The 18,164-nt window shown below is 36.6% G+C and overlaps 1 protein-coding gene across 3 annotated transcripts in view; it reads right to left on the bottom strand.

The window, feature by feature from the left end:
• Positions 1–499: 499 nt before the first annotated feature.
• The window catches only part of DPH6 (diphthamine biosynthesis 6), a 167,565-nt gene continuing 149,900 nt past the window's right edge, over positions 500–18,164 (bottom strand). Inside the window, exons 7-9 of one of the 3 annotated variants that reach the window (XM_061182271.1) lie at positions 10,439–10,533; positions 3,294–3,381; positions 500–527 (exon numbers count right to left, since the gene is read on the bottom strand). In XM_061182271.1, the coding sequence (XP_061038254.1) occupies positions 510–527; positions 3,294–3,381; positions 10,439–10,533 (201 nt within the window). In that variant the 3' untranslated portion in view covers positions 500–509. Of the gene's footprint in view, positions 528–568; positions 2,116–3,293; positions 3,382–8,763; positions 9,061–10,438; positions 10,534–18,164 lie in introns of those variants that run through there. The other 2 variants (XM_061182270.1, XM_061182272.1) reach the window with 2 other exon arrangements.

The raw sequence follows: 18,164 nt of genomic DNA, 5'->3' as shown, positions 1-18,164 counted from the left end.
CCTGGTGGTCCAGTGGTTAAGACTCCACACTCCCAACACAGGGGGCCGGGTCTGATCCCTGGTCAGGGAACTAGATCCCACATGCCGCAACTAAGAGCTCACATGCCACAACTCAAGATCCTGCGCACCGCAACTAAAAGATCCCGCAGGTGGCAACAAAGATCCTGAGTGCCAAATAAATAAATAAATATTAAAAAAATAAAATAAAACAGCAATGAGATACCATTACACACCTATTAGAATGATGAAAGTCCGAAACACTGACAACACCAAAAGCTGGCAAGGATGTGGAGCAATAGGAACTCTCATTCATTGCTGATGGGAATGCAAAATAGTACAGCCACTTTGGAAGACAGTTTGGTGGTTTCTTGTAAAATTAAATATACTCTTACCATATAATCCAGCAATCACGTTCCTTGGTATTTACCCAATAGAGTTGAAAACTTATGTCCACACAAAAACTTGCACATGGATGTTTTACAAAAGCTTTATTCACAATTGCCGGAACTTCAAGCAACCAAGATGTCCTTCAGTAGGTGAAAGGATAAATATATTATGGTATGTCCAGACAATGGAATATTATTAAGCATTTAAAAACTTACGAAAAGACATGCAGGAACCTTAAATGCATATTACTAAGTCAAAGAAGCCAATCTAAAAATGGCACATACCATATTATTCTAACTATATGACGTTCTGGAAAAGGCAAAACTATGGAGATAATAAAAAGATCAGTGGTTGCGCCAGGGGTTGGAGGTAGTAAGCGATGAAAGGTGGAGCATGGAGGATTTTTAGGGCAGTGAAAATATTCTGTATGATACCATAATGATGGATACATGTCATCTATAGGATGTACAACGCCAAGAGTGAACTGTAATGTAAACTATGAACTTTGAGTGATTACGATGTGTACTGTAGGTTCATTACTTGTAACAAATGTACCCCTCTGGGGAGGAATGTTGATAATGAGGACGACTATGCATATGTGGGGGTAGGGGGTAAATGGGAAATTTCTGTACTTGCCCTCCAATTTTTCTGTGAACCTAAAACTGCTCTAAAAAATTGTCTTAATTAAAGAAAAAAAAGAAAAAAAAAAAAGAAATGAGCTTTTAAGCTATGAAAAGACACAATGGAATCCAAATGCATATTAGTAAGTGAAAGAAGCCAATCTGAAATGGCAACATACTAAATGATTCCAACTACATGATATTGTGGAAAAGGCAAAACTATGGCAAGACTAAACACATCAGAGGTTACCAGGGGTTAGAGGAAAAGGAAGGATGAATAGGCAGAGCTATTCTGTATTATACTATAATGGTGGATGCAAGTCATTATGCATTTGTCCAAACCCATAGAACGTACAACACCAAGAGTGACTCATCATGTAACTATGGTCTTTGGGTAATAATGATGTGTCCGTGTAAATTCCTTGACTGTAACAAATGTACTGTTGTGGTGTGGGATGTTGACAGCTGGCGGGGCTGTGCATGTGTGGGAACTCTCTGTACCTTCCGCTCAATTTTGCTGCAAACTCTAAAAGTAGTCTGAAGTCAGCATAGGTAATACCAAAAAACTGCATTTTTAAATCAGTTATAAAACAACCCGTAAGAGTTAATGGTATTCTTCTTGATTGTCCAATAATGTTGAAACAATGAATATATTCAAAACAAAAATGGTGACGCCCAGTAGAATAAACTTGATTAGCTAAATACAGTGATTGCCTTTTCATCCTCATTTTCAAATGCCTTTGCATTAGGATACTATAGGCAGAGATGAAAGCAGGAACAAGAAAGAGGAAAATAAACCAGTGTGATGAAAGCGAAGAAATGTTACAGAAATGAGGATTTCAGATGAAGTAAAAGGGGAAAAAAGAAGGTACCAATCACAGAGATCATTGATTGGATGTGTTAACCAATTAATCAATAGTTCTATCAACTTCTGATAAAGATAAATATTTCTAAGAATAAAAAAATGTAATGAAAAAAGTGGGACATAATAATTGAGAAAATGCTATGTGATTTTTAAAATATAAAAATACCAGCTTAGTAACAAAAATGCTTTTCAAGAGTTATGTATATAATTAGATGTTCTGCAGTTGTCAGGTACTGGGGACACCTAAGGAAAAAAAAAGGAAATGCACCATATTTATTCAGTGTCAGTGAGTACTGCACCTTAAAGAAGTAACAATCTTTTCTGCAAGAGGGCAAATGGACAGAGAAGACCAAAGCAATAACAAAATAGTGTGAATACTGAGCTATTTAGGTAGAGGTGAACATATAATGGCTAATGTATTTAAACCAGAATTTGGTGGTTTTGATTTTTTTGCGTGTGCCCATGGCAGCAAAAGCAGCAGAGACCTAGAAGTAAGAGGCTCCTTTCAGTGGGTCTGAAAGATGTCTGGATAGTTTAGCTTCATTCTCTTGAGGTTTACCAGTTTTTTGGTAAAAGGTCACCAATAGTCATCTTTCAGCCCAATTCAATCATCTCTTTTCAACCCTGTCTTTTCTAGTTTTTCTAGAGAAATGGCACCAAATATTATTCCCTACTTTTGGAAACTCTTGCTGATTGAGAGATTACTGGGGTTCCCATTTTTCTCCTTCCTTTGCCAATCATTGATTCTCTTGGTTCTTCAGATCCTCTGTCATATATATGACTGTGGGTGTGCCTCAAGACTTGATGACAGAACACGAAAGATGCAGACTTCTTCCAATCATTTATGCCTCAAGGAGCAGAGCTTTTAATCACAGGGTCTAATCTAGATCTTAACTATTCCACAAAACATTCTAAAATTGACTTCTGCTGTATTTTGACAGTCAATGTATTTAAAATAAAACTATCACACTTTTTGCTTCATTTTCCATCTTTCATTTGTACGTCTGTTCCCCTGTATATTTTTGGAAAAGCTTTAATTTCTCCCTTTCCTCTCCTCTTAAACTTTGTATAATGAAGATCCAATTTATGCTCAAACCTTTCCCCTAAGGCTGATGCTCAATAACCTAATTCTTAATTTTCTAGATGATTTAATATTTGGTTATACACCGTCCTGTCTTCTCCTTGATTAATGTATATATGATTCCCTTTTCAAATGAACTGCAAACTCTTCAGAAATATAATATCTTTTATATAATATAGAGCTCTTAAAACTATAAACATCTGCAGAATTCTTAGTTACTGAGGATTTGAAAAAAATCACTTTTTACCCTTTCATTTGTTGTTATAGAATTACATCTGTAGAGACAACACACATATCTCAATTTTCTCTTTAAATCACTGTGAACCTTAGATTTACTTGCCTTGTCCTCCAAGTGCAATTCTAAAAAGCGTAGGTAAGCCACAGGTGCAAATGCATCAGCTGAATGTGTGACTACTTCTGATGAATCCCTGAAATAAAAAAATTTTATAATACATTTATCTACTATGCAAAATCTGTTTTGTGGCAAGTTACTCTTACTAGTGACTAGAAAAGACCAAAAATCCTCATTTATTTCCACTAGTATACTATTGTATACATATTTACTACATAAGTAGTGATTAACATCTACTTTTAATAATCCAATATTTAACTGGGGAAAGGTTGAGAATACTAAACTTTCAAAAATAAGTAAAGACCTTTTCATCTTTATGAGGACACACAGTTCAACTTTCAGGTTCACTCAAAGCTCTCTGAACAGTTTTACAACTTGAAACTTCTATTCAATTTCATTTTCACAAATTTGGTTGGTATGGGCTACCATTAAACAGTAGTGCTTTATCTTCATTATTCTTTTCATTTTCAAGAGGTAATTCATCCAGTGTTTCACACAAAATCTCAATTATCCTTCACAAAGGCAGTACTGGTGATGGTTTTAAGCTCTAGATGAACTCTTCACACTGCAATATCATTGTTATTAAAATTGATTGTCTGACATAGTAATTACCACATTCAGGTAAAATAGTATGAACTGCTTGCTGGCACCATATGGATACATGTAAATTAACTCAACTTTTATCAAAGGTACCCTGTAAAGCACATATGAATAACTAAGATTATGTGTGAAGTTCTAATAACTAATTATCTTTTATTGTTGTTTATTAAGAAAGCAATAGTGTTTTTGCATTTTAACTCAAATTCTAAAGGCAGAAATTTCTCATATCTCTTTAATGCCTTAGGAACTAGTTCCAATGTTTATATTAGTACACTGTTAGCACTTTAACCATTGTTGTTCAGCAAAATAAATTCTTACTCTGATTCTTTTCCACTAATGTAAAATATTTTTGAATTAACTTTTGTAATACAAAGTTATTTAGCGACAATAGAAGAAATCTCAAAAGACTAGGATCCGATATATTAAATTTTCATGAGCAAAATCTGTTTACTTTTCACTTGAAAGATCAGAGATAGAGAAAAAACAGTTTGATGGTAAAAAAAAAAAATCAACTACCATTCATGAACTGTTAGTATCAAATACGTATCTTGTTAGTGCTTTAAAAAATTACATTAAAACAGGCTTCTATGACTTTAAAAGAAAAATATTATAATAGAAATAAAATCATTAGAGTCGGGATCATGAAAGAAAGTAATAACCTGCCTTCACAGACTACCTAACCGAAAGATGCCTCAATGTATAATGAGCAAGAGGAGAAAGAGAAAGAAAAGAGGAGACCCTCTTGCTTTCTACCACCTGTCTCTCTGCCTTGTTAACTCTAGTCTAGTCGTCTTGTCTATTTACTCCAGAGTTGTCTGTTCTGGTCTTATCTTGGCTCCTCAATAGATTCAAATTCTAGTTCCTGTGTATGACCTCATTCTTACATTAAATTTCAATCTCTATGTTCCCAATCCCAGCTTTGGAAACTGACCCTGAGCCTGAATTATGCCTGATGTAGGCAGCTTGGTCTTGATATCCTTGACAATGGGTACACCAAAACCATGATTAACCTGAACCAGTGATGTGTCAGTGGAAAGGGTTTCGGGCCCTCCTTTCTCTTGACAGTTATTCCCACTAGAAACAGAAGATTGACAGCAAATAGCTCACTTAATTGATAAAATTATTGCATTCTGAATCAAGATTGTTATCCAGAGAAAATATATAACATTCTGAACACTAAATGAAGAGGAATATGGTTTTTATGGATTCTATTAAATCCATACTCTCTAATTGACTAACGTCATTTCACTCAGTTATACAAAGCCAGAATCAACTGGGAGACAGATAGTAGATTCAAATCAATGGCTTTTAGCTTCAAACAGAATAATGCCACTACTGCTCTGCTTTTCTTTCATAAACTATCACCTGAAACTCAACTTTCAAGGGTCTCTGGTTTCTGTCTGCTTCATGGATTTCTCTGAAACCCAGAGCAGAATCTGCTGGAATACCCTCAGAGAGACCCAGAAAATTAAGAACAACTCTACCACAGCAAAAATGCTTTCCAGTTGGCTACCCTCCTCCTCTTTCCCTATTAATACAAGTAATCAGTGCAGCCCCTTCCTCTTACACAACTGAGGTTTCTCGGTAGCCAAGAGCTAGATCCCATGCTCCCTTTCACTGCTGCGTTAGGCTTATCTCTAGTTACGACTTCAAAAGGGCAGCTAGCTGAGTCAGGTCTGAGTCTCTCTTCCCTGACTACAGGCTCTCTCTTGAGTTAAGAGATCAGGCCCTAACCCTCTCACTTCAAAACCCTGGTATTTTCTCTTGAGGCTCAGCCATGGTCTTGGTTCCTACTTTCCCTCTGAAAAGACAACTGCACGCAGATATTCCCCGTGGGCTCACACTTCTCCTCACAAGACATTTCCAACGTCATTTCTGTGAAGGCTTGCCTGACATCTTCAGACAGTGCTAGTTTTCTGCTTTATGTGCTTTGGTAATGCATTTACAGACCTTTCATAACACATCCACTATATTATAATTATGTGTCTGTGTGCTTGTCTTCCTTCTCAGAGAGGGACCAGGTTTTGTTCATCTTTGTCTGCCTGTCTCCCCACACTCCACCTCTGGCTCAGTGCAGAATACACTGCCTTATTTTCAATCATTTGTTGAATAAACAAATAACTGTATAGTTTAACTTTGTTAAGTATCTTTACATTTACACAGTAACTATTGACACTATCAAAAACCCACACTGATTTTTCAATTACCTATCTTCATACGAATACGTACATTTTCATACATGCATACTGCATATATATGGATACATGAACATAAGCATACATGTATACCAATAACAATATATAGTTATCTCTAGCATAATAAAAATAATTATATAAATTTAAATACAAGGAAAATGGTTCATAAATTCTAATAAATTCCTAAGTGATACAGAATAGAAATGAGAAGGCAGATAAGGAAAGTACTTGATTCACCCTCATGGCTAAATGTCATATTATGATGCTCTGGGCTGAGTTCTGTCTTGAATAGGTAGAAACTAGGAGTAAGTGGGGAAGATGAGTGCATAGTGTTTTAATCATAGAATTTAGTTCTTCTTTTCATCCCTCCTTCCTTCCCATTGTTTCTTCTATCCATCCATCCATCCCATACACAGCAACTCTGTAGCAATAGTATATTAATATTGACAATTCAAATGGAAATATGGGGTTGTACCAAAGACTGACATTAAAATTGTGTTCATTAACAGTGAGAAGAAAATTATCACCTTCATTAATACATTGGGATTTTAGTTCCTACTTTTTTTTTTTCAAAATACTTGCTATATTCCCCGTGTTTTAGTTCTTACTTTTGATATGCATACACATATATTTCAAAGTAAGAAATAATAAGAAAGTAGGTTTTTTCTTTTTAAATTTATTTATTTTAGGCTGCGTTGGGTCTTCATTGCTGCACGCGGGCTTCTCTCTAGTTGCGGCGAGCGGAGGGCCACTCTTTGTTGTGGTGCGCGAGCTTCTCACTGGGGTGACTTCTCTTGTTGCAGAGCATAGGCTCTAGGTGCGCAGGCTCAGTAGTCGTGGCTCACGGGCTCTAGAGCGCAGGCTCAGCAGTTGTGGCTCACGGGCTTAGTTGCTCCGCGGCATGTGGGATCTTCCTAGACCAGGGCTCGAACCCGTGTACCATGCATTGGCAGGTGGATTCTTAACCACTGCGCCACGAGGGACGCCGAGAAAGTAGGTTTTTTATTTGAGGACCTACAATTGTCCTCTTTTCTTAAAGACTAGGCTGTAGTTCCTTTTGTCAAGGCTCCTCAGGAAAAAACCCTCATTTTCTGATCTAAAAATTTGTATCTAGAGGTGAGTAGTCACATCCTAATTGATGTGAAAAGTAAATTGTAAAATGTTCTAGTCAAAAATTTAAAAAATTACTTCCACACAAAGACTGTTATACCAGTGTTTCCTACAAGATTTTAAAAATGTTAGTTGGAATTTGGGGCAAAATGTATCTTATAATAAACTTCTAGAACCACCCTAATTTGTCTAAATTATTTCATTATACAAGAGATTCTATCCGTGTTTTTGAAAAAAAAAAAAAAACACACCCTAATTATAATCAAATCATTTTGCATGCAAAAGTTTATTTTTTCTCCTCATAGAGGTAGTCTCCTTTTTTAACATAAAATTTTGAATTGGACATTTAAAAGGGGATTCCTAATAATCAACTAGTTGTATGCTAATTGTGGAAGATCACTACTATGTCAAAAATAACAGGAGAAATTATTAAGTTTGCCCCCCCAAATACATTCTAACTGACAGGATCCAGTATGATTAATAGTCAATTGTTAACAAGTAGTTACCAGGTCTAAAATTATCTTTTAATTGTGTCACATGGAAAACTATCTCTAAATAAAATAACTTTAATTTATATACAGTTTTAGAATGTGCAATGCATATTCATTCACATCATCACATTTAGTGCTTATCAGATAGGTATGATAAGGACATTTTCTATTTTAAAGAGAAGGAAAGATTTTGTATATAGCAGGTGACATTCTTTTTCCATTCAACTACTACAACCTCTAGTTATAACCTAAGAAAGGAACACATAAAAGTGAAATAGGATATTTAAAACTAAACAATAAATGAAAAATTAATTCCACGATATTTAACATTTATCAGTGCCTACTACTGTGTGTTCTGAGAGTTCAGATATGAGGACAAGCACTGGGAGCAGTAACAACCAAAGCCTTTTAAAATGGAAGGATTTAGTAAAGTGGGGATAAATGGGAAGGCAATCTAGCGAAAAGAAATAAGAAAGTTACGAAGCTGAGGTGAGGCAGAGCCTATGAAGAAAAAAATCAAAGAACATGCTTAAGCATCAGAATCAGATTAGTGATTAGCTGATAACTGAGTAAGAAAGAAACGTCAGTTCTTCCCCTTCTGTTCTCAAGGTACACACTCGTATGTTAGCACTTACAGTATTGCTGATTTGCCTCTCCATTCTTACAGAAGAACTTTTACAGAGCAGGGTGGCAGCTTGCAGAGTTCCACCCACATAATTATCCTCAACAAATGATTATCCAGTTCAACTGAACAGCTCATTTTGGCACTAGAGGGTTCTAATACACCTTCCCTGACATCCTTCTCTTCAATAGCATGGTTAACTCCCATCATGTCATTGTCTCAGTCAGGTTGAGGTTTCCCTATCTACACAATGATGAGGTGAAAGATTCATTTTTCAGGTCTAAAGTACTATCATAAATAAACCTTCTGGTTATGTAGTGTAAAGCAGTACATTTCTTTTCTTTTTTTTTTTTTTTAAACATTCCTTTTTTTTTTTTTAATTTTTATTTATTTATTTATTTATTTTTGGCTGTGTTGGGTCTTCGTTTCTGTGCCAGGGCTTTCTCTAGTTGCGGCAAGCGGGGGCCACTCTTCATCGCGGTGCGCGGGCCTCTCACTGTCGCGGCCTCTCTTGTTGCGGAGCACAGGCTCCAGACGCGCAGGCTCAGTAGTTGTGGCTCACGGGCCCAGTTCCTCCACGGCATGTGGGATCCTCCCAGACCAGGGCTCGAACCCATGTCCCCTGCATTGGCAGGCAGATTCTCAGCCACTGCACCACCAGGGAAGCCCAGCAGTACATTTCTTATAACTCTATGTTGTCCATAAAGACTTCTGGGTGCTCCAGGACCTCAAGTTGTCTAATAAACAGGAAGAGTATTATTCTTTGGCCTTCTTTCTCTTATTGCGCTTTTTATTTTTTTCTAATTTGGTTAGTCTAATAAGTATATTGCAAGTTTCCTATTATACTATAATTTCACCCTAGCATGGAAATGTTTTTCTTGAAAAACCAAACAGTATTATTTCATAGAAGTAATACCTAAGGCACAGTTCATTCAATGAATTGTTTTGTGATCATTGAAGCCAGAAGAAATACCTCCCGTTTATGAACTTATTCTTCTGACTCTTATCCTCTACCATTTTGTGTCACAATTTTATGCAGATGTGTCTTCCTTCCACCCTTCTGGAGACAGGAACTATGTTTCAACATCAGTGGTGTCCAGTAGAATGCTTTAGACATAAAAGGTACTTGATATATACTTGCCAAATATATTATTATTATGTTTGATGATTATTAATGGAAAAGAAGTTAGAAGAAATGAGAGAAGCAAGAGTGGGTGAATATTGCATAGGGTAATGAAAAGGTCTTGGCTATGTTTCCCAAGATAAATGTAATTTTTAGAAAATTCTCCTGGAGTTGTCTTAACTTCTTAGAACATTCTTTCCCTCATTATTAATATGTACAAAGAAGTCACCTTTCAGTGTTGAAAATATTAAAGCTGTCCATTCGATACAAGAGTCTAGTCTTTCATCAAGTGAGGCTTCTGAAATCAAGCATAATTCTGACAATCTTTTCAAGAAGCTGAAGAGCTTAGGAAAAGCAAATAAAGTGCTCTCTTAGCATATGAGAAGAGTGATATAAATCAGAGTATGGATAATAATGTTAACAAACTGAAGACAGTTCCTATTTTTTGCTACACGAATTTTAACAATTTATGGCAAAGAAATCACACTATTCACCATAAAACAGAATTCATTTAAAAACAAAGTTTATATGTAAAAATAACCCCAAATAATTGAAATGTTTAGTATTACCATTCTAAGTTATTAAAGCCAAGAAAAAGGAAAAAGAGAACGGAGTTAATGGAACCCACAGGCTACTGATGTGGCAGTTTATCAAATGTAGCTGTAATGAAAGATAAATAATACAGGCAATTCACACTTCAAGAAAGGGTAAAAGTGTCAGTGTGTAGGTACCAGTTTTACTGCAGGCCATAATCAGCAAGTAAATGAAAGTGCAATGTCTAAAAAGTTTATAGGCTTCTATGAAGGCCTCGTCTTGTCATGTATTGATTTAGGTATTCAGACGACTTCACTGGTATTAAACAAATTGAGTGTTTGTGAACTTGGAGGACATGTTCTATTTCTGTTAACAAAAGTTGCCTCCAGCTTAATGTTACGTTGCTTCCATCACTTAAATTTGAGGAAGGGGAAGAAAATGATGAAATGATATCTTACACAATTATTTTCTTCCTAAACAGAGGGCAATCCAAAGTGAACGTTTCATACTCTCCACCTTCTCCACAAACATGGACTCCGTACTTCTTAGAAAGCTGAATATAGGGAAAAAAAAGAAAAAGAAAAAGAAAGAAAGAAACAGGAATCTTAAAATTAGTTAGCAAAAATGCTCACTTATTTTGTCCTAAAAAATATCCATGCCAGAAACTTTAATTCCAAAACAGATTGTGAGCTACAGGAAAATAACTGTATATTTCTGCTTAAAATATGTGTTTAAAACCATATGAAAAATGTTATCATAAAGCATAGCATTTTTAATAATCACCAAACCCTTATAAAAAGATGTAAGGGACCAACATTTTTGTGTATAATGAGAAAGCTTTAAGATTACTATAAAGTTTAGGAATGCCACTAGCTTTAGCTTCAAAGGGAGGCTAAGGAGGAAAGATACTAAGTAATTACATAGTAAATGAGAATATATGCAGCCAAACCGTGCTTTCCCCTGCCCTTTGACCTATATGTAGAAGGGGGAAAAATGTGTTTAGAGCATTTCTCAGAGACACAGAGAATGTAATCTAAGGCCTTTCCTTGGGCCTGGGCACACAAAGAAGTCATAAACATGGTTATTATGCCTAAGGTTATTATTAATAGTAAAGTTCCAAGGGTATCAAGAACTAATGAAGTTCCAATGCTGCAGACAAGCCCTAGGAAAGTATAACTCCCAGAAAGGTTGGGATAGCTTATAATGTTGTCTAATTAAACCTGAAATTAAAACACAAAAAAATAAGCAAAGAAACAAAAAAATTCCCTGTGCTTTGCATTGAATATAAGCTGCGTTATTTAAATGATCCTGATACTGAGAGTAAAATCATCTCTTATTTGGTTGGTACATGGCTGGAATCAGTGCTGGGGAGCACTCTCACTGGCTGTGCCATAGAATCTTTCTGCTCTTGTGTGGAGGCTTTATCACTATGATTCCATCTCCTTCATTCTGAATTTCATAGCTTTCCCTGCTTACAGTCTCTCCCAGCCCAAAGTCCTCATAGCCCAAAGGAAGAGCGACTCCATTGATGTTCTCTGTTACTGCCAGTGCTGGGACTGTGGCCTAAGTCTTCGGTTTTACCTGCATTGTTACACATTTATTTATTTGGTTATTTTTGTGGTTGTGCTACCATTCCAAATCCATTACATTTCAACTATTGACTACGTGCCCTTCGGGATTTAAAGCACACATCTATGAAAATTCTACTACTCCCTCTAAGGATCAATAGTAATGTGGATGACCTGTAAAGCCAAACAGCAAGAGAAGTGAAGGAAAGAAAATGGGGTGGCATTTTCTATAAGAACTCACAAGAGCAAAGTAGATAAATGAAGTAGGGAATCAGCAAGGCAGGATTACGGCAGCTGGTCCTTATGAGAGCAGATAACAGGAATACATTACCGTAGTAAACCAAATTAAATTCATGTCTGCTTTGCAATAAAAAATGTAGGAATAATAATGGGATGTGGATTTCAGGGGTGTTTCCTTGTTCTGTCAGCTGGTGCCCGACCCCTTCTGTGCTGATCTCCCTTCACTGGTCTTCCCATTCTAGCAACTGTCTACCAAGTGAACCTTCTACTCTCACCTTTATGGACAGTCTTCTTACGTGGGAGTATACCTTAACAATCATTGGCTTCCTTTTATTAGAAAATGTTTCACTGAAGCTTTGCAAAATTTCTATAATCTACCACCAAAGAATAACTGGATTTTTAAAAATTAAAGTTGGCATGGCTGTTATCCTACTGATATCCTTCTATTAGTCCCTAGTAAAAATAATGCAAGCTGCTATGTTAATCCAACACAGTACTAGGAAATCTAAAATACGGATGCATCCAATGATATTTCCAGTTCACGTAAAATATTTCCATAATATTCATCCAATCAGTTCTTCAACAAATATTTATTGAACAGTGATTATTTGGCAGGCCTTGCTAGATGAAAAAGATCCAAAAGTAAACAAGACAATGTCCCTGGTCTCTGGAAGCTTCCTAAATATACTGCACCTTATATTTTAATACCACAATATGATGAAACAGTGATGTCACTTCTATAAATAATATGTGCAATCTCTTCTCCCCACTACTACTGGTTCACCAGCATGGACACAGATTCCAAGTCAAGAAATTTGGGTAAAGAGCCCAGTGGTTTTTATGGCTGATGAACCAAGAAGTAGTCTGTGAATCCTTAGGATGTCTTTTGCAGCCCCTCTAAACTCTACTAGCTTCAAGCTCTAGTAGATGCAAGTATTTAGAAAATTCGATCTTTATTGGCTGATTTCCAGCCAGTTCCAAGTCCCTCTGATGTCCTGAGAGGCCTCAAGAAGCAAAGTTTATGCTAGCCACTTTCTTTAAGCCACTTTCTTTATCTAAGACATAGCACTCTGTTAGAAATCAACATCCTGGTAGCACAAAAGCATGATGTATGCATGTGATAAAAAAAGGGTCAGTTTAGGTAAGTAGAGAATCCAGATGTGTACATTCCAGAGACATATTTGTGGTACACAACATTCAATTTACTCTTCTAAAACATGTAGGCCAGTGTTACTCATATCTACACTATTCACAGAAAGTAGCAACTTTATTCTAACATGTTTCAGGTCTGTGTTTGGGTTTCAACTCAAAATTAGCATTATTGTATGACAGCACTTAATCACTCCAAATACAGTTTTTGCAGTTCACTTTGATAAGTTTCTCTGTCAATTTCATTGTAATTGAAAATACTAAATAGGTAACAGTTTTTCTAAGGTTTAGTTTCTCGCTGAATTATCATGATTCTTTCCATAATTTAAGTACAAATGATAGCAATCTATATTGAAAAATAAAAAATATTTTTCATATTGCTATTTGACCATTAAGGTCTAATGTCCATTAATGATTAAAACATTGTTAAACAGTTTCAGTTAGTATGTAAAAAGTGGAAGTAGACAGTTGTTATCACCGTAACACCAAAAATATGCCAGATAGGCTACAAAACCATGCCTTTGTGTTTTACCTACAGAGATCCAAGAATGCAAAGAAGTCTGGATGAACTAACTGCAGATCAGGGTAAGCCTTTCCTAGATGAGTGACGATCCATGGTCACTTTCCTAATGGGGGAACAGACAGAGTAGAAGCAAATCTCCATAGATGAGGGATGTCTATCAGTGTATACAAAAAGCCAAACTCTTATGGCCATCTGTGGACCTTTGTGATAGATTATTAGGGTCCTGAGGAGACCCAGGGAGTGTGTACAGCCTGCCAGTTCTTTTTCACAGTCTTAACTAAGTGTACACAGTAGCTACATGCAGAGAGCTAGGGCCAGGGCAGAAAAGGGGAGAGAGATCCCTTTGAGAACACCTGCCCATCAAGTCTTTTCTACTGAACTTTCACTGTACCAAGGACTGGTGACAGGGCAGGAAGACAGAGAGGTTTCAGCCAAGACTTGGAAAGCCAGAGAGGAGGCAGGGTAAGGCCAAGAGCAGTAAGCCCTTGAAAAGGCACAAAACACTGGTAGCAGGACTTTAAAGCAGGGGGACGGGGTAGGGGGGAGAAGGAGAGAGCGATCTCTAGACTCACTGGAGCACAGATCACATGCCCTGATAAAGGGAGAGACCTTATCCTGCTTTCAAAACATTTCAAACAAGTAGCAAACTGAAACAACTCAAACCAGACCCAGCTCAACTGGAGATTAGACTAAAGAGAATAAACACCACAAACTAGCTGTCTGACAGAGGAAGGGGTGTGACTTTTCTGGAGTGAATATTTACTTCAGTCTCTACTGTTCTTTTTTATTCAATATCTACCATAATATATATAAAACAAATCAGATGAACAGTGAAGAAGTTAAAAATGTGACTTGTAATCAAGAGAAAAACAAACAAAACAGAAACAGGCCCACACATTAATCAAATATTGAACCCAGTAGATAAGGACTTTAAACATAACTACTATAAATACATTAAAGATTTACTGGAAAAGATAGACAAAATTTATGAACAGAGAGTAATTTTAGCACAGTTGGAAAACTAGGGATAGACAGCTGTAGGTTCATATTCTAGCTCCAACACTTACTGAGTACTGGACCCAGGATGAATTGCTTAAGTTCTCTGAATTTCCATTTCCCTAGGTAATACCTGCCCTTCGGGGGATGTTGTATTAGAAGATATAATACATACAAAGCTTTTAACCCAGTGCCTAGTGCACAGGAAGCAGTTGACATATGTTATCTTTTCTCTATTAATTTGCCATTCCCTTGGACCTTCTGCTCTTTATCTATATACTCCCATCTTTGAGGACCATGACCCCTACTATATCTATTACCTCTACTGCAAATGGCTCTTGAAGCGAAAACCCTAGCCATCAACCTCTCTCCCATGTATTCGCTCCCCCCCCCATAACAAACGTTTATTGAGTGTTTTACTTGGGAGCACTGTTGTCTTACTTCAACATGAATAAAACACAGTTCTTTATTTTTTCCTCAAAACCTTCTCTCCCTGCTCAATTTCTGTTCAATCAAGCTTAAAATACTGGAGTAGAACTTAATTCCTTCCTTTCCTTCTGCCACACAGCCTACATTTTAAAATTTTCATGAATTCATTTATTGAATCTACAAATATTCACTCAGTACTTATTAAGTGCCAGATGCTCTTCTATACACTAGGCATATGGCAGTGAATGAGAAAATGTACGCACTCCCTTCCATTCTAACATCCTTACTGATCATTTTGCACTTGAACTATTACAATAAACTCTTGTCTTCCTGCTTTATATTCACCCCTCCCAATCTACCCTACATGTTATCAACACACTAACTTTCCTTAACAATATGAGATGGCATTCATCCACTTAAAAACTTTTGGTGTTTGACTATTGCCTATTCAATGCAAATCAAGCTCTGTAAACAGAGCGTCAAAGACTTCAGCCATTTGGTCCCATCATTCACAAGAATACTAAGACATAAAGCTAATACACTGAATGGGAAAATAAAGTAAAATAAAGATTCAAAAGAACCTTGACTAGCTGAAAAAAACCCCAAAAGATTAAATCTTAAAAAGTGAAATATAATGTGATAAACATAAACCCCAACAGGTAATTTCCTTCTCTTCAACTTATAGAAATCACTCTTATTACTGCCTGTGGGATTGTCCTATGCTGCCTTATGACATATTTCTGTATTGCATTACTATGTACCCCTTGAATTTAAATGTTTCTCATGAGACTATAAGTTTCTAAATTTCTTAAACCCTCTCATAACTTTTTCCTAGTAGTGTGTAGCACATAGTACACAATGACCAAATGGCTGTCTTCTCCATGGTCCGGATACCCTGTATACTCCCAGAAAAGGTTCCAATTGGCATGTCCTGACAGGTCTAGTTTCAGACAGAAAGTAAGCCATTCCCAAACAGAATTATCAAGTAAAAGGGAGGAGTGATACCGAGCAAGGCCCTGTGGGCCTTCTGGGCACAAAGCCTTTCTGTGTCTCCCATTTCTGTGATTACAGGAAATAGCCTTCATTCAGCCTCCAGGACCTTCCCTGAGTTCCAACATGCAGATTCAAGCAGTTGTTAATTAGGGAAGGGAGGGGATATGAGACAAGGGAGAAACAAAACAGTCAAGAGAAACAATAGTGCAGCCTTGGCGGGAGGTCCTGGTTCCCCATCAAAGGATACACACAATAATATCTTTGAGCTGTTTTGCAGATACTGAAACCCGCTCCAGGTGGGAGAAGTTAACGGTTAACGATGGTATGCTGCCCTCAAGCATGTAGACCCCAGACCAGTTGGAACCTGAAGGTTGATGAGGCTGACTCCTACTTACCTTACCACCAACCCATCAGAAGAATGTCCACGAGCTGATCACGCCCTCTTTGAACCATTACTATAAAACTTCTCACTAGCCTCTCCAAGTTGGGACACATAGTTTTTCAAGGCAGGAGCCCGCTGTGTCTCCCTTTGTCTGGCAATGTAATAAAGCTATCCTTTTCTACTTCACCCAAATCTCTGTCTCCGAGATTTGATTCGGCACCAGTGTACAGAGAAGCTGAGCTTTCGGCATCAGGAGAAAGTTACTAATTGCTTTTCCTATATCGTTAGAAATAGGATAAAAATGTTCTATTTTTGGAACTCTAAAACTGAATAAAATTTACACATGGTTGTCAATGTTTTTCTTATCTCATTACCCACTGAATCAGGGATGTCACTATTTTTCCCCCTGTTTTTAACCATTTGGGGAATGTTATATAGAAAAAGATTCAGATCAGATGGCCATTGGATATGATTAATACACCTGCTATTTTGTCTGACATCAGTCAAACTGGTCCCATCCTTTGTATAAATACAAAGGTATAAAGCTAACACAATCAATAAAATAAAATAAAATTTCAAAAGGATCTTGACCAGCTGAAAAGAAATATGTTGCTGTTTTCTAACCAGTTAAATTATTTTTGATAAAATAATAAGATCATTTTTTACTTATTTCACATTATAATTTCCATTGTATAAAAGTATATTCCTTGCTTCACAGATATCTAAATTGTGCTGTGTTCTCTTTTGGATAAATTTTTTATGGAAGGTAAACATTAATTTTCCAACTAACTATTGTTAAGATAAGCTTTCTAAAACACATTTTGAACAGATGTGGCTGACTTGGGTCATTTCATGGCTTATAAGAATGCCTTGGAGTCTGAGCATTTAAAAAGTGAATTCCTAGTAAATGAAAAGGAAATTACTTGTATGATTCTATTTTTTCTGGCACATTTATTCATACAGATAAATATTCATATTCATAATAACTCCATTTGAACTCTACTAATTATTGAACTGAAAAGGTTATGGGCATCATGATTTCCCTGTTTAATTTTTTTATCCCTTTGAAAGACTGTAATAACCATAATTGTGAGAATTTCTTATTAAATCAAGATATTTCTTCTTTTAAACCTACCTCATTTGCTGTTACTAATCTTAAAACTGACAAAAAAAAAGAAAAGGCCAAATGAAATTGCACTTCCCTCATCCCTCCTACCACCTAAAGAAAACCATGAGGTTTAAAAAACTCACCACAATTTCATTTTATAAATGATGTATTTAACATACAAAATAATTTCATGCTGCATATATTCATTCATAGCATTTATTAAAGAAGTATTTATTGAATGTCTACAGTAGGTCTGGCATTGTTCTAAGTGCTGGGGATAACAATAGGAGCAGACATAAATTCTGCATAAAACAGCTTACTGTCTGGAGGTACAGACATAAAGTTAAACAAGCAATTACAATAAAAGGTAGGGACTGCTTTGGTGGATGCATGCGATGCAGTGGGAATATAAAGCAGGGGACCTAACTGGAAGGAACTCAAAAAGCTTCTCAAAGAATCTGAAGGACGAGTTAACCAGGAAAGTCTGGAGAGAGAGAGGGAAAGAGAAAGAGGGAGAGGGAGAGGGAGAGGGGAGAGGGAGACAGAAGGCAGGAGATAAGAAAACTGTTCCAGAAGGAACAGCATGTGTTAAGTCCCAGAGCACACGACGGGCACTAGAAATTGAAGTAAGTTTGGCATAGCTGAAACATAACTAGACGAGTAATAGTGGAGAGGTGAGGCTGAAAAACTAGAAAGAGGACAGATGTTATGGGGCTTCATATGCCATACTAAGTTATTATCCTCAGGTCATTGAGAACCCATGGGGATGTTTTAAACAGAAAACTGACCTGATCTC

The sequence above is a fragment of the Eubalaena glacialis genome, chromosome 2, assembly GCF_028564815.1.
Source record: "Eubalaena glacialis isolate mEubGla1 chromosome 2, mEubGla1.1.hap2.+ XY, whole genome shotgun sequence".
Lineage (NCBI taxonomy): Eukaryota > Metazoa > Chordata > Mammalia > Artiodactyla > Balaenidae > Eubalaena > Eubalaena glacialis.
Note: the sequence above shows the minus strand (reverse complement) of the source record. Positions and strands in the feature narration are given on the sequence as shown.